Source organism: Yarrowia lipolytica, chromosome 1A (genome assembly GCF_001761485.1).
Source record: "Yarrowia lipolytica chromosome 1A, complete sequence".
Taxonomy (NCBI): Eukaryota; Fungi; Ascomycota; class Dipodascomycetes; order Dipodascales; genus Yarrowia; species Yarrowia lipolytica.
In genome coordinates, this window is record NC_090770.1 from 1,924,161 (window position 1) to 1,951,645 (window position 27,485).

The following is a 27,485-nucleotide window of genomic DNA, read 5'->3' on the forward strand; positions in this document are numbered from 1 at the left end:
GACCATTGACCACCATCTGACCTATCCCGGTACAGCACTTGTACTTGGTTACCCTCCACGCACAGCGGACTTCCGACACTCATAATATGACAATGGCGACGGGTATTAATAATGCGGTGGTATCCAGAGTCAATTTAGTCACTTCAATAATGCAAATGGAGTACAAGTACTTGTACGAGTAGATTGTACTTGTATTTGTACTTGTACTTGTACTTTGTACTTGTACTTGTACTTGTACAACGTCGGCACATCACCACAACTACGCAGAATGGCGATACCGCCTCAACTGCAATTCTGAATCATACTCGCTCCTCCAGACTCCCAAATAGCCCAGTATACTCACCGACGCATTCGTTCCACTCCTTGAGAACAAGCCCTCTGTCACTCAACGCAGCCCCATAGTGTCACCACACCCAACTAGTGTCACTCTCCCTAGTCACTGAACCGCATCGACTGCCGCGGAGGTTATCCGATACGCTGTAGACAGATGCTTCGCGATCGCTGCCCAATTGATACGCATTGACACCACCCGCGCACCCCGATATTATGCCACCTGGATAGTGACACAAACAGCACACAAGACGGAAAGGAAAGAGAACGGCACAAACGACGAAAAGACCACCCAGACGCAATAAATAATAACATCGTTCGATTCTTCTCAATCGACTGATTCCATTGCTGCGCTTTGATTTCCTCTCAGACCTCCCTCGTCTCTCTGTGTCCACTCTTCCGTTCGGCCAGCTGACAGCACCATGGCATAATATCGCGGGTCACGTGATGACAGGGACCGCCGCATCCTGGACAGACTGGTCGGTCTGGTCGTCTAGCGGCCTGCGTAGCAATCATGGGTGTGTCAGGGCCGTTGTTTTTTTGTGCCTTTTGTTTTTGTGTGAGTAAAAAAGTAGGTGACACAAACCGAAGCAGAGAGTTAAGTTACACAGACGCAGGTGCAGCGAAAAGGTGGGGGGTGGTGGTGGGGGTGCGGTAAGGTAAGGTAAATTTGAGGCTTTGGTTTGATTTGATTTTATTTTATTATTTTTAATTCTTCTGAACGATTTTCGAACGATTTTCAACTGTATCTACCCAAATTTGTATAATTTATGAGCGCCAAAAAAAAACCACATTTACCGTCCATCCGTCAAATTTTTGTCTCCATTTTTTGATCAATTTTCTACACAATTCCTGGGCTGGCGTGTGATGGTGGAAAATTCAAAAGATGGATTTTTTAACATTTCGGTGCAGGCATAGTTTAAATAAGGTTTAGGATGTCGGACCTCTCGGAGTTTGGAGTTGGGTGTCAGACGACACTACTAGCGGGATACTGGGGTGTTTGAGGAAGGGAAAAAAAAGAAATATTGGTTCTTAACACGTCTAATACTGTTGGGTAGCAATTTAAAGCTTATCTGAGCAACAAAAACCGAGCTGGAGGTTCCCTAGTGTGGATTTAGTACGATACTGGAATTACGACTCGCTTAAAAAAATTAACCGAGCTTATTTTGAACCAGTACAGATTGTGGGAGTGTCGGTGAAGGTTGGTGAATATTGCCTGAATTGGAATTTTCAAAAGAGGAATATGATTGTAATGTGATTTAGAATGAGATGATTTTGTTTGATTCTGTCTAGGGTTTCTCCAGCCAGAGATGTAGGGTATGCTGTATCTAACAGTAGAGACCATGACATGTGTCAGAGTAGAACTGATGAAGGAGGGTGAAAGTGCCGTCATTTTGACGAAATGGGGTAATTCTGTCAAATTTTCAAACGAAATTAAATTATGATTTACTCTTCTTCTTTCATTTTTTTTTTTTACACCGTTTTCCAATTTTTCCAATTTTTCAATTTTTTTCCTTTTCCCATGTATTTTCAACCCCTCGGCCACTACATTCGCCCAACCACAAAAGCTGCATTACTACAAGTAGCACCTCAAACACCTACTCGGCAGTCTAAACCCATTGTCAACTTTCCACTAACCTCTCTACTGCCCATTACTGCACCCTGGAACTTATTGTCCAGAACAGACTAGCCCAGAAAGAGCCCAGAGGTTCTCCGTGGCATAATAATCCAATGAGCCGTCCGTAGGAAGTGAATCTGGACATTTCCTCATCAATCTCTCATGCTGGCTGCTTTTCAGACCCACTTGGTGTCATTTATTCTACACAGTGAGTAGAAAAAAATACATGAAAATATCCATAGAAATTTCTTAATATGATCTAGAAAGGTGCTGGAGAATGGGATTGTTGGGGATAATATTGGTTAGATCGGGGCGAATTTGGCCATTTTTCCAGCTCCAGAGATCAATTTAGTGCCTCTGGATTCTCCAGATTTACTTTTGAATTTTATGTCGGATTTTTCCAGCTCATCTGCTCACTATTAAAAATAATCCTTGATATTTAATCCCAAGATCTGCTAACTGCCCCAAATCGCCTTCTAGAAACACAAATCCACTATAAGGAGCTCAGACTAACTCCAATAGGTGGTCTTAGACCCTCTTAGACCCGCCCCTGTTGGTTGAAAACTCCACCCATACCAGTAGCAGGGCATGCCCAGTCTAAAACTATTGTGTGGAGGTGTCGAAACGTGTCAAAGTCGCGAAAAATACACGCTACTCCAGTATTATGTAACACAGCCTGAAATAAGACAGTTTCCATGGACCAAAAATAGTCCACATCTGTATTAGACCGTTTCAGATGCTAGTGCATACCAAAACTTTGGGATTTTCTACTGGGCTTAATAGGAGCCATATTGAGATTTGGACTTTGATTATGTGCTCTTCAAACTGTGGGGATTCATATCCATCCTTTTACTGGATCGATTTTCTGTCTGGTTTCCATCAATCTGAACCATGTCGTATTTCTGCCTAGACATATCGTCGGTTATTGTCATTAAAACGTCAAGAAGTTGTAAAACCGGCATTCTTGGCACAGGTGTTTGATCCACGTCACCGTGGAGCTATAATAATTTCGCGAGAGGCGCGCTCAAATTGCCGGCTTCATGCCCAGTAGTTTTGAATATTGGAATATCAAAAGTATTTGATATTAATTCTTGGAGTTGAGTGGGATGGTGAGACCATGATAAGATGATGATATAGATTGTTTTTTTTACCCAAAATTGTTTTCTTTAGTTGATTTTACTCATTGACTTTGACCTGTTTCCAGTGCCATCCCTTACTGCAACTTCACCCATACCTAACTCACTCAATAGTAACTCTACAACCTCACAGACTCTGCCATTGTATCCGTCTCGTTCTAATAAGTTGGCTGGCATATATATGTTTTTTCGGAACTACCTCTGACAAAAACTTACCATCAACTCAGTCATAGACCATGCTGACACCTGTCAAACACTATTGACCTTGTGTGCGTGATAGCAGCAGGCCAATTGGCAAGATACAAAGCATTTGGAGTGTCACAGACTGCAGTCTAACGTCTCTAGGCCCTGATTTGCACCTCTAACTCGCCAGGAACCAATAGCAGAAAGGAGCGAGTCACTTTTTGACAGCAATAGAAAGCAGGGGCCAATAACAGACAGGGGCGGGTCACTTTTGAGGTTTGGAAAGGCTCTGTCGCTGGACTTTTGACTTGGTGAACAGCTGGATTGGGTTTAGGGGAATAAGACGGCATTTTTATTTAGGACACATTAAACCGGATTAACGGGGAAAAATGGAGAAAAAACTCAACGGTGGAAATTAGAATAAATTGGCAAAGGGAAAGTTCCCCATGGTATAACCGATGTCTAATCCACTTGTTAAAAAATTGCCGAGAGTCTTTCACTGCCCCAGATACTCCTAGTGGCGAATGTGATGACGGATTCTTAGTCAAATGTCTAAAGTACAAAAAGTTGCTCTTTTGGGAATAATGACATTGTTGTAGAGGTTCCAGAGCTTTCTAAAGTCTTTATACCAGCGATTCTCACCATTTTTAGTGCTCTCTTCCGTTTGGGGAATAATATTCGAACACATAGTGGTATTATCGGGTAGAGTCCCTGCTTGATTCGGGTGCAGGGTAAAACATATTATTATTGAAGTCAGGATTTTGTTAGTAAAATTGCCGTAAGCGTAGTTATCAGGGAAGTTCATTGGTATAACACGTTTCATTCTACCGTCGTTATTGTGCAAGTTAGATGAATCTATATCAGCTGTTATTGGATTAGTAAGCATCGCCCTTGGGGTGGATACTGTTGAGTCTACAATGAATCAAAGACTCGTTTAAACTTGCTGAGACCCTTTTAATATGCACACCAAGCACGTATGACTAGTTTTTGTAGCAGATATTACGCCAGACTGATATTACGTCAAGGGTGTGCCTACCCGCTGTGGGTGGCACATTCTTGGGGATAACTGGGGGATAGTATGACCAAAAGTTGATTAGAGCAACTGGGGTATAATTGGTGGTGGTTTTGTGCTTTTTTGGAACTTTTCGGGGTTTTATACAGATTCGGGTAGCTGTTTGAATTACTGAGATAATCGGTGGAATCGGAATTGTCGGGGAAAGGTTAGAACCGGGGTCGGTACCATATCAGAAATTTCTAGCATGTCATTCAGAGTTATTTGAACTCAGCTGTAACATAAGTCCAAGTCTCCCTCTTCAGTCGGTCATTCTACCACGTTGTCCATTCTGGTCAAAACACTATGTTCGTTTCCCAGTTGGGAATCGATCTGAATCTGATCTAAGGACACTGTTTAGTTCGAAATATCATCCTAAGTGCTATTATCAATCCTTGATCTTGTATTTTTGCCCCTTCCAAGCCATTAATATATTACCATCAATCACCTTTAAGTGACTCCTTAGACCATTGATCCTGCTCGTTAAACTGTCCAAAAAAGACAATAGAAAGACAATCAAGAAGCCGGGGATAATATCCACTAATTCCAGTTGTCGTAACAAGCAGCTGGTCTAGTCTCAGATACAATTGCAACCCTGTGTCTAGACTTGTCTCGACTTGTCTCGGCTTAGACTCTGCATTTGTTGACCCTTGTTGGACGGAATGGATCGATTGGTAGTTACATCTAGAGATAAGGTGGTGATTGGCGGAGGGTTTTTCAAAGATCAATGAAGGTCTTGGAATCCTATAACCGCGAATCCCGCGCTTACCGGATCCTTGGTGTGCGATCCAGCTCTTCACGGATCCTTGGTGCAGTGGATACCGATTTGTTGGTACAGTACTGGGGGGGGAGGGGGGAAGTCATTTTTGAGACTTCATTTGTAAGAGATACATTGGTTTCAAGAGATTTAGAGTAGTATTCTTTTTATTGGGCGGAATTTTGACCACTATTCGTGGTTGTAGAGCAAACGGTTTGAATGATTCTGCAGAAAGACATGTGCACCAATTTTGAAAAGCTTTCCGTAATCTGATTGCAGAGTAAATAACTGTTGTGATTGTGTTATCGGTATCAAATCATTCCCGGTGAATTATCAATGCACTACATCCAAAAACATAACCATTGGACTCCGCGTTGTCAGTTTATTTACTCTCCGAGTTTCAACCCGGATGAAGTACATTTGCATTCAAAATGAAATTTTTATTTGCCACTTTCCACTAGTGTAAACGAAGTTGAAAAGATGGTCAATCTTTTTCGATCTTCTTCAATCATGTTGATTTCTATTCTATATTGCATCCGAACTGCTACCAACTAAAATACAATATCCAGGTCCATAAACATCCTCCCTTAGGTCTGTAGTGTTATTCCCATCACGTGACCACCGTTACTATCCACTCCTATTCATGTGACTTTCACTACCATTGAAGTTCAGAAGACTACCTCTCGCTTATCGTATTCGCTTCGCGCGGTCCGTAACCCTAATTAGCGGATACGGCGTCGGAAAACTGACGTTTCGGCCAACAAAAAAAGATATTTCTGGCGGTTTCTGGTATTGGCATATTTTGGGCCGTAACATTATTTGTCTTCCCCATCGCCGATTACAGGGATGAAGCAACTGACAGTATATTTCTATTTTATTTCTTTGATTTTTCCTTATACTCTTATTTCACTGTCAAAAATGTCAAAAATGTCTTTTCAAATCCCCAGGGCATGACCGCAGATACTCCTCCGAACTTGACTGTTGAATCAGGAGTGGACACATGAGAACCATTATCATAATGAGAACAGTAATTGATCGAACAGCTCCGACTACTATACTTTAGTCATTGTCATTATGACCAAAGAGACCGACGCTGCTAGCAGATCCGCACCGAACGGTCATCTGGTACCGCACCAATCAACCTTCCAGTTAATCAGACTTGACTCGTAAATCGTACCGGCATAACCTGGTACCCGTGTCGTATCACATGATGTCATGTCATTGCTTACCGTGTTGAATCGTGCCATATCGTACCATACCAATCGCACCGAATTGCTGAAACATTGATGCTGTGTAACCCTGGCGACATGTGGGCTCTTGTTCTCAAGTTAGTGCCAAACCCAAGGCCAGGGCTAGTGTCAGCTGAAACAGGCACCAAACGTGACGTTTATCGTGTCAGCACGTGGTTAGTCGTACCACGGGTTCCACAGCTGTGATCAAGTATAGTACTTGTACTCAGGCACGTAGAAATGTGTCTATCAGACAATTACCCTCAGAAAATCACTCTCAGACAACACGCTCAGAAAATCGCGCTCAGACAATCAAACATCAGTCAAACAGTATCATCTGGTAAATTCACCTAAGATGAGCTCCCAAAATCAACCTACCAGCTCCGTATCTTTCCTTCACGTGACCTGAACTGCACCTGACAAAAACCCGGCGCATTTATTGTACGTTAGATGCTAGATTATGCACTCCAAAAGGAGACTGAGGTCAAGCTCCTCTCAAGACCATTGGGACGCGGCTAGTGGTAGCTCGAATCAGACAAGGGGGGTATCACGAGTGGTTGTAACATTGTCACAAGTCTTTGAATCGCTAGTGGTTACCTTTAACGAATGGCATCCTAGACCGACATCGCCCTTAACAGATGATACCATGTCATCAGCACCGGGAGACACTCCACCACAGATGGTGACAAAGTAACATACACAAATGGACGTCGCGGCTGATGCAAATTTCATTGTGAACAGGTCAAATTCATCATTCAGATGGTCTAGATCAAACTGTTGATTCGTTCACCAACCAGACCCGTTGTCCTTCCACGTGACCAATTATCTTCCCACGTGACCAATTATATTCCCCACGTGACCAACTATCTTCCCACGTGACCAATTGTCCTTCCACGGGACTCCGAAACTCCCCGGAATACAACGTTACTCCGCACTAGCCAACTACCCCTTGATAGATGGTATACGGGCTGGCGCTGGGTTGGGCTGGATCTTTTAGATTAAATTAAGGTTGGAAACCTTGCGCTTAATTTCAGATGAAACCACAAAACTGGTGCTGACGTAATCAAATGTGGGGAAAATGGGGAAATAAACGAGATAATGGGATTCAGCGGAGTTTTTGCTTCAATTTGATATCTGAAATATCCCGTTTTTGTGTTTTGCTGGTCACTCCAAAAACTGGAGATCAAATATCGTCTTCCGCATGCGGACATGTGAGGGCTGAAAGACACGCGAGGGCTGGAAGACACGTGAGGGCTGGAAGACACGTGCGAAGTCACGGGAGGGCTGGAAGTCACTGAGGGCTGGAAAGTCACGTGAGGGGCTGGAAGTCACGTGAGGGCTGGAAAAACTCGTATCAAAACTCGTGATCAGGGTAGTTTGCGGGTACGACGTCATGGGACGGCAGTTTGGGGTTGACAAGTTCAGGGAGTTCAGGGAGTTGAGATCAGGGAGCTATATGGATGATTTTTGATGTTCGTTTTCGGTAGAGATCGGTATTTGGTGGACTGTTCCAGTTTATTGATCATGAGGATCTCTAGTTGGTGAATCTCGAGTAAGATGACAAGGTAGGTCGGTTTTTATCATGGAGGAGGATTATTGCGACTTTTGGTCATTTCGACTCATATATCTGTTGTATATCTACACACATCCAATGACTAGTTGTGGAGTCGTGGAGAAGACTGAATTGGAATTCCAAAGCTCTAGATAAGCAGCCTCCAAGACATTTAAATCTACAAACGTGACTAAACAGATTCAAAGTACTGGATGACAAATGCATAGTCTTATTGGAGAAATGAGTGAGCGTCGTTTCAGAGTCGTTGGAGCCTTTCCTAATGGTGAGTAGACAGACAAGGGAGGTCAGGGATAGTCAGGCTGGTCAATGTTAGATACTGCCAGTTGCAGTCACCCTGACTAGCCCTTTCTGGGGACCGATTCTTCAGGGTCTCAATGGTTGTAGACGTGTAACAATGTGCTACCAGATCTACTGTGGGTTCATCTATCAGATGTTGTGAACCTGAAGTAAAGCCAACCTCCTTCAGGGCAGAAAACCTGGCTGAGACCTCTTTGCTTCATTTTCAACACACACGAATAGTTTTAGTTGAGGTCAGCATTGACAATTATTGCTCCATCAACTGAAAATATCTTTCTCTTGAGATGCTTTCAAGTGCTGCCAAAAAACCGCTGACCCAGTTCCTTTTGGAACCAGAAAGTCCATCTGGTAGGGAAGAACAATACCCTGGTTCAGACCTCGAGTCACATGTTCATCCCGCTTCTCAAACAAACCAGGGAGGCAGTCGTTTCGATTGCTGAACTTCTTTTGAGCCAGCTCCTCCTCGTGGCCATCTGCTGAATAAAATCTCCTTTGACCAATTCAGCAAAGACAATAAGAGGTTCGAGGCCTCCGTTTTTCCATTTCCTTAGAGGTACTAGTTGGAATCAAAAATCAGACAATCCAGAAGCTCATCACCCCATACCAACAGAATGGTACTTTCGCCCAGACTTATAGCAGAAAAGACCTAGAGACAAGGGCCCAAACCCCACAAATGGCGAATTCAGAGGACAAATGGTGACCTCTGGTTATAAATACCTACCCACTCTCCAATCTGATGCACTGTAAATAATAATAACCGCCAAAAAGAGTCGTATTCTGTTCAATAAGCATCTTGAGGAGATTCAAATATCTACCACATCGGTAGACTATGAAATCACAGTAGAAAGGAGAAGGAAGTGTAGCATTGATAGTCAGACAAATTACCGGCCAGCCAGAAAAAATGACCGGCTCAATCGGAACACTTGTGGCGGGTTTTTTCGGTAAATAACCAATCTTGATGTTCAATTGTATAGTATGTATGTACTATACGTCAATTATCAGTCGAAAAGTCGCCATGAAACTTATCTAAATGTAGTCGAGTTCAGAATGATGGACATATCGTAGTTTCCACCTGATCCAACATCATTTTTCCGGCAACTGACTTCAGCCAAAATTATCAAAGATCATATCATATGATCAACCTACAACTGTAGAATGATACTATCTATAAAAGCGGCAACTGTACTAGTGGTTCAGATAGTTCTAGGGGTTTAGAATGTTGTACAACTCGGTCATACAGAACCATTTAGTCATCTGTCCAGAATCCAGTCCACGAATTACACTGTCTCTATCACCACGAGCTACGTCTATCGTCTCTTCACAAATGACATTCATGAACTCCTTATTAGCTGGAAAAGGGATTAATGGTCCGTAAATGTAGACTGCTTTGCTCAGTATCTGGAATAATCGTGACACCATACCAATCTCTAACTTCCCAGACCGTCAGAACCCTTTCAATGCTTCCATCTAACCCATTTTTTCTTCAGCAGGTCTCTGAAAGATTCATGGTGGATATCGAAGATCGAGATCTTGAAACGGTAGCACTGGCATACACGATTCATACGAGTAACTACAAGTAATAAAAGCTCAATAAAATCAAATAATACCTTTCAAGACCGTTATATACCACTCGCTCACCAATCAAGTTTAGAACTTCAATCAATGACAACCAAACAAACGAGGTTGATTTGGCGCGTAAGAGATGGAGACAAGAAGCGTTTATAAATTGTAAGAGTTGCAAGTAGTTGGTTGATTGACTTGGGTAGCTTTTTACTGTCACAACAGAGAGTTTTATACAATTAATATCCCTGTTGACAGAGTCTAACAAAAGTGCTTTGAGATACTCTCTCTATCTCAACGTGGAAGAGGTTTGTCAATATTCCCAAGAGTACATTGTTCTCTCAGTCATCTATTTAACACAATTGTGTTCATCTAGCTCCAAAAAAGTCTCTGAAACCGACGAAATGTCTGCTTATATTTTTGCTTGAGTATTACTTGAAAACATATTCTCCCAACAATAAACTAACTAGAATCCCAGATTATCAACAACCATTACTTAACATTCGCTCTTTAACAAAATTGACAACTGTTTCAACTTACTGACCAACAGAGAGCCCGCAGCAGAAAATACTAAATAAACGACCAAATAAAACCAATCCCCTTCTTTCTTCGTCCTCTGTATGTGTCTCAAACCCCCAGGCAAGGTTCCACCACTGCACCTACCAGGCAAGTGCAGTGCAAGCAGCAGTAATGTCACCATTATGACGTTTCCGATGAAACACGCGCCAAATATCCGACTAATGCAGGGCATAATAGCTGTCTGGGCCGGCGGATGCCTTTTCTCGTATTCAAACACACATGTTATTCACATATTATGTCCAATAGTTGGAGTGTCTATAGGGCAGTATCGGGAGTGTCCACACCTCAAAATGAGAACCGGACAAACCCAGGAGGAGGTTTTTGACAGTCCACATGACTAAAACTCCCCCAATTATATCACATGACCAACTCCTCCGCCTTTACAGACCCTTGTAGAAGCCCTCGAAACCTCTCCTCCGTGTGTCCCCCTAACCCAAGTGAGACATGTTCCAGACGAGTGAGACAAAGGATAGCGGGCTCAATGGACCATCACGGGCTCATAATATGCGATTTTTATTATAATACGTGATGATTATCATCATTTGTGGTTCAATACCTTCAAAGCTGCATTGTTCTCTATCCGTATAGCGCATTGTGTACGAGCGAGTACAGCTACAGTTCGTCAACTCAAGAGATGTTCCAGGGCGTCGCTCCAAGTCAGACATGCACCAAACTGCTTCCATGCGGCCTGTGCAGGGCAAAAACAACAAACAACAGACAAATTAAACAGGTGGTTCCACTCTTACCAGGCCCTGCTCATTCCTGTGCAGGTTACGTTACAGTACAATACGAATCTGTGCAGAAGAGCACATAGAAGCCTCTTGAGAAGCACAAGAGAGCACATAGACTCGCATTCCATGAATACATTCTTTCCATGCATATAATTGGCTAAAAAAAGCAAACAGGATCTTCTCTGTAGACATGTGTGACTACAGTAACCTACGTTGTTTGCACATGGCCGCATGTGTTGTAGGTTGGGTTGAAGAAGACCTCCAGAAGAAGAAGGAGAGAAGGAGTGATGACCCGGAGTTCACCAAACGTCTCCGACTTGGATCAATGAGCAACCAAGGAACTTTGATAGTGTTCTGGTAAATTTTGAGGCCTCAAAGACTCCTCAAAGACACCCTCTCCTGGACACCCTAAACATGCACAACTGCACAATGTACTTGGTTGGTACCAACTCATTGTTGTCTCAAATATATAGTGCAATAATTGCCGTAGCGCACGCTTTTATTCACCCCTTTTCTGGCTGCTTCATGTACCATGCAAAGAACACAGCATACATATATTTGCACAGAGAGGAGCCCAACAACTGACTCAGAGTTGAGAAAAGGAAAAAGCAACGACCAGAGAGAAAGAGAGTACGAGGAGGTCACGTGGTGCGGGATATCTCGTGACGGTCCAACTAGTATCTGGCCAAAGTTTTTAATTCTTCGGGTAGAAAACAAATTATTTGTGTGCTTTTTCTGGTTACTTTTTGCCCAACCTTTTGGAGTTGTACCAGAGTCCAAAAGTGACGGGATAACTGGCTGAAAAGATAATTGACAGTCTCAGATATTGAAGTGATTGATTTAAATACACATTTTTTCTATATTTTTGTAGACAATTTCATTATCGCTCTGGTAAACAGTGTCAGAAGTCTTGACGAGAGTGTATCAAATCACACCATGATCTGCAGATCGTCATGATACATTGGAATAGAATAAACATGATAATATATGAGAGAGTTCGAGTTCTGGTGGAACTCGGTTTGTTATTTGTGGTAAACGGTGATTGGGGGGCATTTAGTCCCATATTCTTCCCCCAGTTAAGTAAAGTGTCAAGTATTGTGTTGCATTTAGATAACAATTTAAGTAAGTCTAAATGTCAGAAATCATAACAATTCTGCTTTTGCCCATATCTCTGTCAATTTTCTAGTAATTTCTAAGAGGACAAGTCAGGTTTATTTATAATGGTACTAGTTATAAGTGTAGTAATTTTTTCATTATTATGCCCCCAATTGGTAAAGTTGTGATCTTCATCACCTCTGGTCTGGAACTCACTATTCTATACGAACAAGAACATATTAGGAGATGGTTGAGATAAAAATTGAGATATTAATATGTTTCAATCGTATTTTTAAATCCTTTGCAGAACTCCCCATACTTCTGGCTTGTCTCCTTGGCCAATTAGAAGATGTATCATTGAAGACCTATACAGTTACAGTGGAAGAATGTAGTTGGTGACTTGGAACTGATTTGACAATGGAAAGACGTGCAGCAGTAACGTCATCTGGCAAACAAAATTCATGTTCAGAACTCGCCATGTGTTTGATTGGTCTTGATAGTCCAGTAGATGCCCCTCTCATAGGAGCTGGACAGTGGTAGAGCATAGACAGGAGTGCAGAATGTATTACACCGCACCGGTAAACAATAACAAAGAAGTCTCGGCATCTTATACACTGCTTGGTGAATATGATAAAGCGTCTTTCGCCTTTATATCAGTTTTTGACTATTTTGGAAAGGAGTTGATTATGCAGTCCCTTGATATCAGATCTTGAGTTTTTGGCACGTGGATTGGGGGAGTCACGTGTATTTGGGGAGTCACGTGTATTTGGGGAGTCACGCGAAGGATAGCTTGGTAACATGAGTCTCTCTACCAATATTCGTTTCTTGAAGGGACTCTGAGACCAACCGAGACAGATTGGTACTACCGGGAGCAAGTCGATTGTTTGGGGAAATACGTGGGCTTGGATCAATGAGGCAATCACGTGAACAGTCTAAATGAATATATTTGTAGTTTTTACGTCTGTAGAAAGTATTTGTTACTAGATAATCAGTTCACTGTGATCGCAAGTCCAGATCTGACCCACAAACATCTTACCATTACACTGGTAAATGGAGATATGGGGGGAAGAGAAGAGTGATAACGGATAATTTGAAGTTATTGGATCTTTTGAAGTTATTAGACAGGATTATTACTGTCTCTCGCTCTATTGTTGCTTGTTAACCGTTCAAATAGATATCTTTGCTTTTGCTATATTGTATAGTCGCTAAGAGGAAACTTGGAGACACCACAATTACATGGATACATGGCTTTGGTGTGTTCAATGGGGCATTGGGTGATCCTTTTGCGTGTATAAATAGTTGGTCAACATTTTGCTTGTACTATTCTTTGTGGCGGGTATGAGGCGGACTGTAGCATGTATTGATCAAGACCTCCATTATTACTTGGAGTATATATTGATAATAGTTAAGTTTTAGTTGAAACAACAGATGCAGTATTTCTGATCTTATAATATATATCCTTACAGAATAAATTGATTTTTATGTATTTATAACCTATCAAGACCTTCTATATGTTCTCATTTTATCCTCTATATCTCGTGCAAATCGAATGTCCTACCATTTCCAGGATTCTATGTAGCCCATCACCATTTTTCTCAAATTACTTAAGATTTAGTTAGATAAAAAGTTCTGCTGGGGGTTCAAAAACGAGGTTCCAGACATTCCATTGATACAGGAATACGTTCAGAATGAACAGGATGTTCACTATAATCAGATATGTTTTAAAATTGTTGTATTTTGTTCCCATATCTAGACAGGTAGGCGATTCTGCACAATTCTCAGATTCCCATTTAGTTAAGCTCTAGTTGACATTATTGTAGCATATACAGTCTGAGTTACCCATGATGTCACAAACAAGATGTTCGAAATGAATGATACTCGACAGAGTCTTTGGCCAACTGACCATCTTCTTTCAACTCTGGGTTACCTCTTGTAGACCGAGGGAACCATATTCCTCCATAGATACTTGATGTAGCTACGATACAGCCCAATTGACACCATAAGAGCCCATCACACCCATACCAGGAGAGCGGCTCTATTGATATCGTTCCATATGGTAATTATTCTCCTTGAGCCACCCTCTTGGAATGGGTTCCAGTTTACCCCTCTCCTTTGCCTGCTCCCTGTCCATTGCCTGCTCTCTTGTCCTTCCCTCCCCCGCTATCAACTCCCTGTTAATCTCCCTGAGCTGGCGATAATGCTGTTTCGTCTTCTCCAGTTTGTGCACTTCCTGCTGAATCTGTTGTTGGAGATTCTCCAGGCGCTTCTGTGTTGCTACAAGAGATTCGTTGAGAGCACAAAAGGTGGTGAAGAGCTGCACATCGGTTTCGCCGGTGGGAGGAGCGATTTGTCCGTCTCTGAGAACCGAGTGTGATGTGTCACCCGGGAACTGATGGCTGTTGAATGAAGTGTTCATGGAAGGCTGAAGGAGTAAACAACGGGTCACTAAACTACGGTAGCAAACGACACTGTAAATACATAACATTATAGAAATGTTCCCTAAAGAAGAGCAGCAACAAAAACAATGGCGGCACCGGCCATGGGAACGCCATTGGAAACACCAACATTGCCGGTAGCAGAGGCCGCAGCAGAATCGGTGGCAGAACCAACTGCGGCGGTGGCAGAGGCCGCAGCAGAATCGGCGGCAGAACCAACTGCGGCAGTGGCAGAGGTGGCAGCAGAAGAGGCGGCAGAGGCGGCAGAAGAGGCGGCAGAGGCGGCAGAAGAGGCGGCAGAGGCGGCCGTAGAACCAGCCTGGCCAGCCGAAGAGGCAGCACCAGTGGCCGAGGCAGCAGGGGCACTACCGGGGCCGCTCACGGCTACACTCTGAGAGTTAGCCTTCTCGTTGACGTCATCATCATCGTCGTCGTCGTCATCGTCACTTCTGGGGGAACCAGTAGTGCTGCTACCAGTTGCGGTGGCCACCACGGTGGGGTTAAAGGTTCGCGTATCGTCGTCGTCGTCGTCATCATTTCTGGAGGCACCAGTAGTTCTGCTACCGGCTCCGGTGGCCACCATGGCGGGGTTAAAGGTTCGCGTATCGTCGTCATCGTTATCGTCGTCGTCGTCCCCCCAGTCGCTCCGGGTGCGCCAGGCGGGGTTATTGGAGTGATACTCGGCCGCGATGGACCCAATGGCCTGATTGACGCTTCGCATCTCCTGTTCGTTCATGGTGGAGAATTCGGGGGACAGCACAATGCTCTGAAGCGACTGGTATCGGGGGTCGTTGAACATTCGTTCCGAGTCTCCGGCCCACTGGAGAGCCTCGCTGACGTGCTGCATATCTTCAGCGTTGAGCAGTCCGGCCAGTCCAGCCACGTTGGTGGCGCCCAGAAGCCCTGCCATGTCAGCAGGTATGTTGACTCCGTCCAGAAGACCCGCCAGCTCCGAGGGCATGTTGGGCAAGTTGGGGATGTTGGGATTCTGTCGAACCACAACGTTGGCAGGAATGCCGGCTGCAATCACGGTGGATACAAGGGTGGCAATTACGAGAGACATGGGAATGAGTCTAGGTCAAGAGTTGCTTTGGTGAGTGGTTGGTGAGTGGTTGGTGAGTGGTTGGTGGGTCGGTCAAGAGTCGGTCAAGAGTGGTGAGTCGATTTGATCTCTGTTGCTCACTGATTAGACTGTGTCTGTGCCAACTTCAGTACCACACATATATATATACCTGGCCAAGCCCACTAAGACCAACAACTGGCTCCATGTAACTGAGGGGAGGGGGAGAAACAGAGTTTGCATCTCGTATCCACGTGTATATATAGACGCATCATGCGGCGTAAATCGAACGTCTAATCCGCGCGGCTGACGTCTAGAAGGAGGCTATCTGGACACCATCTGGGGCGAAAGAGGAGCGACAGAGAGACGCAAAACCGCAGGAATGGGGTACGAATCGAACCGTGGGGCCGAGACGACGCCGAATCTCGCGGTCACATGACCCCGCCGCCCGTCCCCGCGCCGTTGGATACTCCGTTCTGGCCGCTTGCTGTGTCTCTGCAGCTGTACCCCAGGTCAGTTGTAAATCCCGAACCGGTGAACCTTTTTCCACAAGGGGAGTTTCGGGAGTTTTGGAGCTCACCTTTTGGGGCGGAGTGTTGCGAGGCGGAGTTGGAAGCAATGGGGCTTGGGGTCGGGGTGTATGTTTTGCACTGCCTCTCATGTGATCTTCAATCATGTGAGTGGTGAGGGAGGGAGGACGGAGGGAGGACGGAGGGATGGAGGACGGATGGAGGACGGAGCATGGAGGAAGGAGGACGGAGGAAGGAGGAAGGAGGACGGAGGAAGGAGGAAGGACCATGGAGCATGGAGCATGGAGCAGTGTGTGCTGTACTACAAATGGGAGTGTACTGTCGTACTACTAAAAGGAGTACAGTAGCTACAATGGATGGAACATACTACAGAACATAGATTGAACCATACCATACCAACGTACGTACAGTACACCACTACAATGTAGCTCACTTCTCCGACGCCAAGACTATATCGCCCAGACAAGTGCTGATAAGCGAGCATGAGGACAAGGAAATGGGTCCTTGTAGTGTATACTGAATATAGCGGACTTTTATTTTTGCCCCTGCTTTTGGTCGATGTGGAATTGGTGGGTTGAATGGCATTGGTCGCTGCGTTGGCCATCGGATTTCGGCGTTAGGTATAGTATGACCAAGTCTATATATATATATCTAGAGTATATATTACACTACTTGTAGATACTCTACTGTGCTGTACTTGTAAAAGTTATATATAGTCAGAGTAAAATCTGTTTCATGAAAATATCTGTTCCAAAAAAGTTTCACTCATGAGCTCATGAGCTCATCCACTGCTCAACAAATGTCTGCTTCGCCATCGCCAGGAGAATGTAGGTTGCAGGTGGCCAATATGATTATCCGACTCATGCAGGGCTTGTTTATTGGAGCTTTTATTGGTTACTGTATGTACTGTTTTGTACTTGTATTTGGTGTCTTGTTGCTGCGAGTTTTTTGTTTCTTTTGTTCTGTTTTGTTTTGTTTTGTTCTGTTTTGTTTTGTTCTGTTTTATTCTCTTTTTATTCTCTGATACATTTTTATTCATTTTACTCAGTTTATTCACTTTACTCTGTTTATTCACTTTACTGTTTATTCATTTTACTCTGTATATTCATTTTATAATTTGGACCACAGAAGTGGTAGAGTGGTAAAGCAAATATAAAACAACACTATACGCCCCAAAACACGGGCTCTCTTCTGGTACCAAGCATTCCCCCATACTTTGAACATGTTGCCCTTTCGCCAGTGATCTCAACTTCTGGTAGACGGCTAGACCGGCGGCTAAATAAAAGATGCTCGAGAGCTAATATTTAGACGAGCCACCAAGATGTATTTCTGGAGACAATGGGGTTGGATCGTGGCACGTAAAAGTACATAACTCGGTTCTTTTACTCTCCAGCATCAGATTCATCTTTCTACAAACTCGCTGGCACCAATAATGACCATTCTAGATAGACCCCAAATTACCCCTTCCATTTCTCCAACTAACTTAAACCCCCCTCCTCTAAATAGTGAGCATATTTCTTCATCATAACAAACACAATCCAAGACTTCGCTATCACGCTACAGTACCACCCTACACCGCTACAATGGACTGGAAACTGCAGATCCAGCAGCTCGCGAGCCGACTAGTCAAGTGGGTGACCAACACCCAGCCCGTGATTCCCAAAAACGTTACCCAAAGAACCATAGATACCCAAACCGATACCAACACGCCCACCACTACCAATGCTTCTGAGACCAACATACCAAATGCTCCCGAGGCGGCCGAGGACGAAACCGAGTCCAGACCCCAGTCGTATGGTTCTGTGTCAACCCAAGACTCGTATCCAGTGATTCCGCTCGTGCGACACTCGACTACAAGAGAACATGTTGTTTCACGAGTGGTTTTGGTCGGCGCAGAGGAGTTGTTTGATGAGGGGGTTGAGAGAGTTGTGTGAGGTGTCAAGTGTCAAGTGCGAGGCACATGTGGATGATTATTGCCACTCTGTCCACTTTCCAGACTCACACTCAGTCCCTGACTGGCTCTTTTGATCTGGCTCCCGACCAAACTGGAACAGTGAAGTATCAACATGTCACTAAAAGCTGTTCGAATGATAGTTGATGGCCACGAAAAAGCCTCTGATACCTATATATGCCCCAATTTCAGTTAACAAATGAGTTCTAGCAGCCCCTATACATCTCATCGTCCCCACCAAATACGTCTCATCGTAACGTAGCCCCAAAAACATCACCTAAATCACTTAATATAGATGCCATATACTTGAAAAATATCCTACTTCATCCCCAACCCTCCACTAACAACTACCTCATGACAATTAAGCCAATTAATCACTATCATCACTACACCGCCCACAATACCCCGTCCCAGATGTCCTCAACAAACTCTTAATAACCTCCTCAGTCACTTCAACTAATCTCCCAACTACCCTGAGTTACCCTACCTATTATTAGACACATGTCTCATGCACGTCTTTTCCACCTCCAAAGCTGCCATCACCACTTTTACATCACCACCATGGAGCCCCAAACGACCGCCAAGGTGGTGCTGACGACCACTAAAGGCCCCATTGAGGCGGAATTATTTGCCAAAGAGGTGCCGCTGGCATGTACACGCTTCCTGCAGCTCTGCAAGTCCGGATACTACGACTCAAAGCCGTTCTACCGAGTGCTGCCGGGAGAACTGATCCAATGTGGCCAACAGGAGGCTGGAAACAACACAAACAGCTACCCTAAGCTTAAAGACGAACCACATACCCGAATCAAACTCAAACGAGGCTACTTGGCCATGGCTAGCGAATACACCGAGAACAACCGACGGGTCCCCAATTCTGCCACCACGGAGTTCTTTATTGCTCTCAAAGAAATCCCCTTCAGCGGAACTGTGATTGGAAAAATCACCGGAGACACTATTTACAACGCCCAAGATATCGCTCGAGGAGAATTGACCGAAGATGGATACCCGATGTACGTTCAAACGGTGCAGAACGTGGAGATAGTGCTGGGAGGAGGGCTGGTGCAAGAGACACAAAAGGCGGGCGCCGACGCGGGCGCCGACGCGGACTCACGTGAAAACAAGTCTGGTTCACGTGATAAACCGAAGAAGCCAAAACGAAAGCTTCAGGTGAACCATGACGATGACGACGATGAGGAGCCTGTTTTTACGAAAAAGAGTGTCTCCAAGCTGGTTGAAGACAAGTTCAAGAAGGACAACACCAACGTCGCAAAGAAGCCCAAGGTGGAGGCGTCCGCGGAACAACCGGAACCTGCTGCCGTTCAAGCAACCACCACCCATCACGTGCAAGATGCAGAAGACATGACCACAGAAGTTGACACTGTTGTTTCAGAACGGCTGGAAAAGTTCAGAAACATGTCACGTACTAAGCCAGACACAAAGCCCAAGTCCATGTTAATTTCCCAAGAAGACAGAATCAGACGACGACTAGGACTAGGTCCCGATGAAGATATTCCTTCGGATGCCTCGGACCCTTCGTCAGATGAAGATGACGATTTTGACATTTTCAAACACAAATTCATTTGTCCAGAGGACGACAAGGCCGAGGACTCGTTGATTACTTTGGGAGCATGACCGTGAACTTGACCCATTCGTACATATTATATATTTATTTTAAAGAAGGGATGTAGAATGTGAGCGCACAGTCAGTCTGTCATTCGGCTCACAACACTTTTTCATCAATCTAATCAACAGCCAAACTACTCGGGCCTGGTCCGTCTCTTTCCTATTATACTATACAAATCTGTTTGTACATACGTACCGTCTTGTATGCCTCCTTGCATCTCTCTATCTTCTTCCTCATCACCACAAACACTACTCTAACGTAGTTTTACCTTGTGGTGATATCTGAATGAGGGGGAGGGAAAGGGGGGAGAGTCTAACCACGACTCTAAAAGATGTCACAAGAGTAGAGATAATAGAGACCCTACCCAACTTTATCAGTAGTTCAGTCCACCCACCCATTCAATTTGCTGCTGCTCATGAGCGACAGTTTTAGTATGGCGCCCCAGCATCCTCCCTCGTGCTAAGCACTCGTTCGGTTACTTGGCTTCACTGGCCCATCCAACAATATCAATACCACTCCTGCCACACTTTCGATCCACCTTGATATCAGACAGACCACTGGCATCGTCCAAATACCGATGATTGCTCATGCCGCCCGCATCGGCTCGCTGTTGGGGATCCATCTGCAGCATTGGCAGCAGAAAGCTGGCCAGCAACTTGGCCTCCTCCTTGCTATGGTTGTATTTCTCATGCAGAACTGCCTCCAGTGGCCAGTCCTTCAGCTTGGAGATCTTCTTGAGCTCGCCCTTGTCGTTGAAGTACTCTGACGTCCATTTGCCGGTCTGCAGCACGCTGGTAGGGATCTTGCCGAGCAACTCGATGATCTGCGCAATGTGGTCGTCGTCCTTGGAGTACTTGGAGCCGGTCTGGGGCTCGAACAAATAGTCGCCGGTCAATAGCTCAAACACCAAACACGACATGGACCAGATATCGCTGCTGGCGCCCCAGAACGAGCCCAGCAGCACCTCGGGTGACCGGTACTGTCGCGTCTGGATGTCGTTGGTGAAGTGATGCTCGACCCAGCACGCGTTGCCGAGATCGACGATTTTGACGCTGATGAGCTCCTCGGCCAGCGCGGTTCTCGGCTTGGTGGGCGATACCGATGTGGGGCTCTTGGACAGCTGGTTGCTGGTCTTTTTCTCGTGGTCGTCGTCGAGTCGAACCTCCTCCACCATCTTGGTCATGGTGAGATCGTTGAAGAAGGACGCGTTGGAGCGCAGAGGAGAAGGGAGTGGCTGGGAGCCGGTGATGAGAGATTGTCGTCGCGATCTACGACCGGTTCTGGACCCGGGTTTGGTCTTTTTCGTCTCGACCGCCGCGCGATCCTCCTCCTCGGCCAGCTTAAGCATCTTCTCCACGTCGCCAATCTCAATGAGCACGTTTTCAGGTTTGAGGTCGGTGTGCACAATGCCGCATTCGCGGTGCAGGTAGTCCAGGCCCAGCAACACCTGCTTTGTGATCTGCTTGACGAGCTTGACGGGGATGCCGGCAAACTGGTGTCGTCGAATGAGACCCAGCAGATTTTCGCCCAGCACCTCAAACACCATGCAGTAGTGTGTGCCGTTGGGGCCCACGTGCTTGAAGCTGTCGTACAGGCCCACGACATGGGCCTTGCCTGGATGGTCGGGGTTCTTGCTGCTCACCCGCTCCAGCATTTTGATTTCGTCAATGGCCGTCTCTGTGTAGTGGGAAGCCGACCGCACCACCTTCATGGCCACGTGGCGGTCGTTGTTCTGCGTATCCCGCGCGAGCCACACGGTCGAGAAGTGTCCCCAGCCCAGCTTGCGCACAATCACGTAGCGGCCGTTGGCAAACTTCTCGCCGATCTTCACGGGATGGTAGCCTCCGGGACAGTAGTCGTCCAGCGACTCTTCGTTTTTCTGCAGCACCTCGTCCTCCGAGTCGCTGAGGTCCGTGTTGACGGTGAGTTTCGACATTGTGTGCAACTGGATATGTGATGATGGTCGGTGTTTGTGTCGTATAACCACGGACGAGTACTTTTTTTCTGGTGGATTTCGTCTCGACTAGGCTGGTTAAAAGTGTTTGGTGTAAACTCGGGGGTGTTGTGCTGTCGCGCTGTTTATGTAACGTCGGTTTGTGTCTGCGTCACGTCGTCTGTGTCTCCAACTGAGGGTCGCACGTTCAACTTGTATCAGTATGTCGTCTGGTCAAGTCGTCTCAGAGTACGAGTTCACTAGATATCGCCAAACTTGTTTTGATTTTAAAGTTGCGCATGCATGGCGTGCTGTGGAGGGCCTTGAAGGGGGTCCAAAGAGGGACTTGTAGACGCGCTAGAGACAGAGAAACCCCGCCAAAATACTCGCCCAATTTTTCTCTCCTGATTTCTCTTTTCAGAATCGCGCTGGGACCCCCACAGCCCATTCTAAACACACTCTCCTGCAGGTGCGGCAATCTACCCTCCAACACGATAAGATGAGCTCATGTTCATAACACCGGTTGTAGAGGCCCAAAAGCGGCGGAAAAACGGCTTTTCCAGGTCAATTGCCAATCGGAGCCCATTGCCGGAGATTTCCGCCCCGCCATTTCTTCCCCAAGTCCCCGCGTAACCCTCAGCCCTAAGTACATCCTGTCACGACCCACTTACCCTAACAGAAAACACATCCCAGCCACGCATACCCCATGCATCCACAATGGCAACCCTCCCACATACGAGCAACTCGGCGCGCTTCTTGAGATTAGGAGATAAGCCAGAAAGAGCGGGACAAGTCCGTTGGGGTGGGGGGATGAGTGTGTGGAGGTCACGTGACTCCTTCCGATGGGTGTAATCTGTATATTTTTGACGACTCTCATGCGGGAACATGGTGGTATTGCACTTGGAGAGTATATATACCCTGCTATACAGGAGAGCAAGAGAGAACAGTTGTACTACAAGTGGCACAACCAGCGGTACTTGTACTCTGTAGAACTCCGATTGCACAATTTCCACATGTACCTGAGAGAAGCACCATCTGCCTCTTGTCTCGGCACTGGCTGGTGTCTTTTGTTGTCTTTGGGTGACGTGTTTCAGATGTCTTGACGAGTACGAGTACGAGTATGTACGAGCGAGTACAATACACTTGGATACGATGTGATATCGGGCAGAATTAGAAAAATCGAGTAAAATAGATTGGAATCGGGAAAACCCCCGATTTGATAAGAGTCGATTTTATATATATTTTGAAAATTGAATTGCACAGGTTTCGAGCAACGCGGCCATTTTGACCCCTTTCTATACCAGTTGTTTGGAAGGCCTATATGGTCAATATTGGAATAAGATGTTTTTTAGAGATGACAATTACGTCATATTGGAGGAACATAAAAAGGCGTATGCAACGGACAGAATGGTGGCTCAACAAACTAGAAAAGACTATGGTTGGAATCAGCAAATCAATAGCTCTCGATCAGTCAAAAAATTATCGTCATATTGGCAAAACTGGCCTCATTAGAAGCCCTCTCCAATCCCTTGTCTCATGGCAAAAAGTAACGATCAGTTAGTAAAACTTTTACTACAGTGCAGTACTTGTAGTGTGACCTGGGTCAAAAAAAAAGATGGAGGTAACAAACAGAGCGGGTGTCAAGTCTACAAGTGCATTATTGGAACGGAAAAATTCCTTAAACGGGCATTTCTGGCTACTATACATACATCAGTCGTCTATCAAATAGCAACGAATCTATCTCACGCCACAGAGGAGATATTGGAAATCTGACAAATCCGTCCTTCTTTTCATGCCCATTTCAATCAGTTTATCATCTCTCGGCGTGTCCTTATCCCTCTTATAAGGTGCTGTTTGTTCGTCACCATCAGTCAGCTTTCAGTTGGATACTGAACGAGTATGTACTGTACCGTAGAAGAACATCCTGGGGTAATATTGGCCAACTGACTCTTTCAACCAACTCCGAATCTCATCTAATCCACTTCTGACTCTTTCGTTACCCTCCAGCTCACTTATTCGTCTCACAACCTCACCCGTTCTCTTTAGCAGAGGTACTCCTTCAACTCCAGAATACCATATCAAGAGCCATATATTTCCATATCCAATGGTATCATTTGCACGTCTCCCAGATGCCCATACCGCCAGTTAATCGCATGTCATCAACAGTCCAGATCCATGACACCCCCAGCCCATGTATGACTAAGCAGGTGGCAATCAATACCACTCAACTCATCTGTGGGCCCTAAAAACTCCATCTCCCCCTCTTGTGGAGCCGATAATGACCCCCTTCACTCCGCCTTTTCGCATACTCTTAACCTCTATGTGCATGCACATCGCCACTTAACCTAACTGTAGTGACACGATCCAGCACCACTCAACCACTCAACCACACAACCGCAATCACAACGACAATGTCTCCAATCGCATCTCTGGAAAGCGCATACAAGGCCGGCGACTACGAAAAGGTGGAGCAGCTGCTTTTGCCCCTTAAGGTGGACATGGCCAAAAGCGGGCTTCTGACGTCGCCCAACTCGTCTGGTCATTCAAAGGCGGACCTGGAGGCAGCTCGAACGGCGCTCGAGATTGGCGCTCTGTCTGCCGTCAATCTGGGCAAAGAGGCCGAATTCACCAGGTTTGTGGCGCAATCGCGGCAGTTTTATGGCATCCAGGGTCTTTCTGCGTCGCCCCACGAGTCCAAGATTGTGGCGCTCTATCTGCTGCTGCTGCTGTCGCAGAACGAAATTGCGCAGTTCCACACCGAGCTGGAGTCGTTGGACTTTGACACGGTGGAAAACGACAAGTTTCTATCGTTCCCCATTAAGCTAGAGAGATGGATCATGGAGGGAGCCTACGACCGGGTGTGGAAGGCCATCACCAACAAGGACGCTGTTCCCAGCTCCGAGTTTCTCTGTTTCGCCGACCCTCTAGTATTTGCCATCCGGGGTGAAATTGCTTTGTGCGCCGAAAAGGCATACACCTCGCTGCCTCTCAACAATGCTCGACATTTGCTGTTTTTCGACTCGGACCAGGGCGTGGTGGACTTTGTGCAGGAGCAGCCTGGCTGGGAGATCCACGGTGAGCGAATCACCTTCCCGGGTGTTATCAGCGAGGACGCCACTCTGAATAGCAGAAAGGTGACCGAGAAACTGATTGGAAACTCGTTGGAGTACGCCAAGGAGATGGAGCAGATTATCTAAGGGAGCGACAAATCGGAGATACGATACGGAAACAACAATCTATCGGTACAGTACCGGTTCGGCGAGGATCTCAGTGTCACTACCATCTGTGATCTGGCCTGACCATGATGAAGTATGAATTGTTCTAGATGATGCATATTATAATGAGCAGAAAGTGTGTAGTGATAGTACGGTACGTGTATTGAATGAGGAAACCGCCGTCTCTCATCTAGTGTCCTTCTAAGGTGAATTGTCGTAGGACGATGTACATACGCATGTTGTAGGTCGACTGTTGTACTTGTGGTCACGTCTCACTCGACTGTCTGTGTTTTATTACAAATAATTGATGTAAACAAAATGGGCAAGACCAGTGCAACAGATTGATACTACTTGTATCTACTTATCCATGGAATGTCTGTGGATCGTGATAAGGGTCGTTTGAGGTGATGGAGGATTAGTTGACCCAAGTCACATTTTACTTGAGTTTACTTGGGTATTGTAACAACAGCCGTTGTCTAAATAAAATGGCGTCACGGAAATAAATGAATGTATAAGCAGAAACAACCCAGTATCAGCGTATTCTCTGATCTCGGGAGGGTACAATGTGTGTTTCACTACTGAGAGTGCCTAGTAGGAAAATGTCCAGGGCGCCCTTCTTACCTAATTCACCAGCTACAGCTCAGAGGCCTGCTGCTATCTTGATCATAATGCATTAACCATTTCCTTAGTGTATTGAATTGCTGACGATACTGCACAGTCATGACCTGTTATGAGATGTAGGAGAGTACTCGTAGTCTTAGCGACGGGCTTGACTACGTTCGACGCACGACTTGATCGCTGAAGTAGTTCGCAGTAGCCACCGTCTACGGCCCAAGAGACCCACGGAACATTGCGCCCAAGTCACCGACCACCGAAGGTCCTGTCACAAGACTATGTCTCGTCTTCCCAGGAGAGTAGTCTAGACAACCCATCAAATGAGTTTGCGAAGGAGGTCATCGCCGAAATCACCCACCTTGCAAATATACGCGGCGTTGTTCACCACGCCCTTGTTGAGCTGGTCGGACTTGTCCAGCTCGGTGCACTTTTCCAAAAAGGCGAGCACCTTCTTTCGCTGGGCCTCATCTAACTTGGCAGCATGAACACCGACAACGGTGGTGATTCGCATGGTTCGGGGGGTAATGGGCCCGGCCAGCCCGTCGATTACATGGTCAAGCATGTCTCGATCCATATCCGAGCAGTATGAAAGGGCGGTTTGTAGTACAGACTTGATATGAGCGTCTGCTTCATTTTTGTAAAACTGGGCTCCCAGGGTCTTCAATAGAGCGTCAGTGTCCTTGTCAGAGACGTGTTTGACGACATTGAGCAGAATCTGTGCTCCCAAAAGTCTCAGTTCGGGAATGTAAGGGAAAGCCAGCAGATTAGTAAGTCCTTGTTTGAGCAGTGGACTAGCTGCCAATTCCACACAATAATCCTTCTTGTTGGACGCCAGTTTGAGGAAGTGGCCTCCCGACTGCAACTGGTCCGTGTACTGGCCAGTTTGGAGCAGAAACAGCGACTCTTCAATCAGATGCGGGTACTTTGTCAGCACAGTGGCCAGATCTGACTCATTAGTAATCAGAGTACTAGTCACCGCAATCCAACAGGAGGGCCCAATTCCGGCCAATTGAGGGTCCCAGAACTTGAGATCTTTCAATTGGTACACAAACTCGAGCTGGTTCATGTTGATACCTTCCGAAGCACACACCAGAGCGGTGTAGAGGGCTCTTCTGAGATCAAGAGGGGCCAAAAGAGCGTCATCGGGATTGTCCTGCGATAAATCCACTACCAGCTTGTACAGTTTGTCAAATTCCACCATCTTTCCTGTTTCCTCGTCGTTGACCATGACCAGAAGCAGCTCTGTGGCTCCCGGAACATTGGAGTCTTTCTGGGTACAATTCAGCAGATATTGGTAGACCGCCGCGAGGATTCTGGGGTCCAGTTTTAGTCGACCAATCACCCACATTTGCAGCATGGTCAGCAGAGTGCCTATCGATACAAAGTCGGTATCTGTCAGGGTTTCAAACAGCAACACCAGTCCCTGGGTGAACTCCTGACTGTGAACCAGTTCCTCCTTGACGTCGGGGTCTTCGCCATTGGCCCAGTTGAAGAGCACTGCCGAGTAGAAGGGAAGGGCCATCGAGTTCTTAGTCTTCACCAATGAGCTCATGTAGTGTCTGAAGGAGTCCTGGTTGAGCCACACGTCCAGCAAAATGGCTCTATTGACCTCATTTTCACTCACGCAGTTGCCGATGATGCGTAAGTAGGACACAACAATGAGGTTGTCGGTGGATGCGGGTAGATCAAACACCTCGCAGATCTCAGGAAGCACCTTGCCAATGTCCGACTGGTACTTTGTGTCTCTGAGAGTGACTGACAGTTCCGAGATCTGCTCGGCAGATCCGACGGAAAGAACGCCACTTTTGCCGATCGTTTGTAATGCTTGCCTGGGGTCCATTGAAGAGTGTCAAAAGGGTGTCGGAGTCGTTTCACAGCTGATACGGTCCGCTTCTCACAACTGCTGAGTGTAGATTGCTGTGCCAGGACACTGGGCAACTTTATGCATGCACCAGAGATGGGGGAGGGGTCATGTGCTGGGGC

At 45.9% G+C, this 27,485-nt stretch overlaps 8 protein-coding genes across 8 annotated transcripts; 3 read left to right on the forward strand and 5 right to left on the reverse strand.

Annotated features, from left to right (window-relative positions):
- Nucleotides 1-404: 404 nt before the first annotated feature.
- Nucleotides 405-796, reverse strand: YALI1_A19249g (uncharacterized protein; the record flags this gene model as incomplete). Its single annotated transcript, XM_068281872.1, has 2 exons — nucleotides 405-678; nucleotides 726-796. The coding sequence occupies 2 exons, from the start codon at nucleotides 794-796 to the stop codon at nucleotides 405-407; spliced, it is 345 nt and encodes a 114-aa protein (XP_068137973.1).
- Nucleotides 797-14,638: 13,842 nt separating this feature from the next.
- YALI1_A19398g (uncharacterized protein) lies at nucleotides 14,639-15,637 on the reverse strand (the record flags this gene model as incomplete). The annotated part of the gene is made up of 1 exon (XM_500206.3): nucleotides 14,639-15,637. The coding sequence occupies one exon, from the start codon at nucleotides 15,635-15,637 to the stop codon at nucleotides 14,639-14,641; it is 999 nt and encodes a 332-aa protein (XP_500206.2).
- Nucleotides 15,638-17,747: 2,110 nt separating this feature from the next.
- YALI1_A19419g (uncharacterized protein) lies at nucleotides 17,748-18,098 on the forward strand (the record flags this gene model as incomplete). The annotated part of the gene is made up of 1 exon (XM_500207.4): nucleotides 17,748-18,098. One exon carries the CDS (start codon nucleotides 17,748-17,750, stop codon nucleotides 18,096-18,098), a length of 351 nt encoding a protein of 116 aa, XP_500207.3.
- A 518-nt stretch (nucleotides 18,099-18,616) lies between these two features.
- On the forward strand, nucleotides 18,617-19,747 carry YALI1_A19428g (uncharacterized protein; the record flags this gene model as incomplete). Its single annotated transcript, XM_500208.3, has 1 exon — nucleotides 18,617-19,747. The coding sequence occupies one exon, from the start codon at nucleotides 18,617-18,619 to the stop codon at nucleotides 19,745-19,747; it is 1,131 nt and encodes a 376-aa protein (XP_500208.3).
- A 125-nt stretch (nucleotides 19,748-19,872) lies between these two features.
- Nucleotides 19,873-20,137, reverse strand: YALI1_A19441g (uncharacterized protein; the record flags this gene model as incomplete). Its single annotated transcript, XM_068281873.1, has 2 exons — nucleotides 19,873-19,964; nucleotides 20,008-20,137. 2 exons carry the CDS (start codon nucleotides 20,135-20,137, stop codon nucleotides 19,873-19,875), a joined length of 222 nt encoding a protein of 73 aa, XP_068137974.1.
- Nucleotides 20,138-20,214: 77 nt separating this feature from the next.
- On the reverse strand, nucleotides 20,215-21,675 carry YALI1_A19459g (uncharacterized protein; the record flags this gene model as incomplete). Its single annotated transcript, XM_500209.2, has 1 exon — nucleotides 20,215-21,675. One exon carries the CDS (start codon nucleotides 21,673-21,675, stop codon nucleotides 20,215-20,217), a length of 1,461 nt encoding a protein of 486 aa, XP_500209.2.
- Nucleotides 21,676-24,083: 2,408 nt separating this feature from the next.
- Nucleotides 24,084-24,869, forward strand: YALI1_A19483g (uncharacterized protein; the record flags this gene model as incomplete). Its single annotated transcript, XM_500210.3, has 1 exon — nucleotides 24,084-24,869. The coding sequence occupies one exon, from the start codon at nucleotides 24,084-24,086 to the stop codon at nucleotides 24,867-24,869; it is 786 nt and encodes a 261-aa protein (XP_500210.1).
- Nucleotides 24,870-25,818: 949 nt separating this feature from the next.
- On the reverse strand, nucleotides 25,819-27,342 carry YALI1_A19515g (uncharacterized protein; the record flags this gene model as incomplete). Its single annotated transcript, XM_500211.3, has 1 exon — nucleotides 25,819-27,342. One exon carries the CDS (start codon nucleotides 27,340-27,342, stop codon nucleotides 25,819-25,821), a length of 1,524 nt encoding a protein of 507 aa, XP_500211.1.
- Nucleotides 27,343-27,485: the final 143 nt, after the last annotated feature.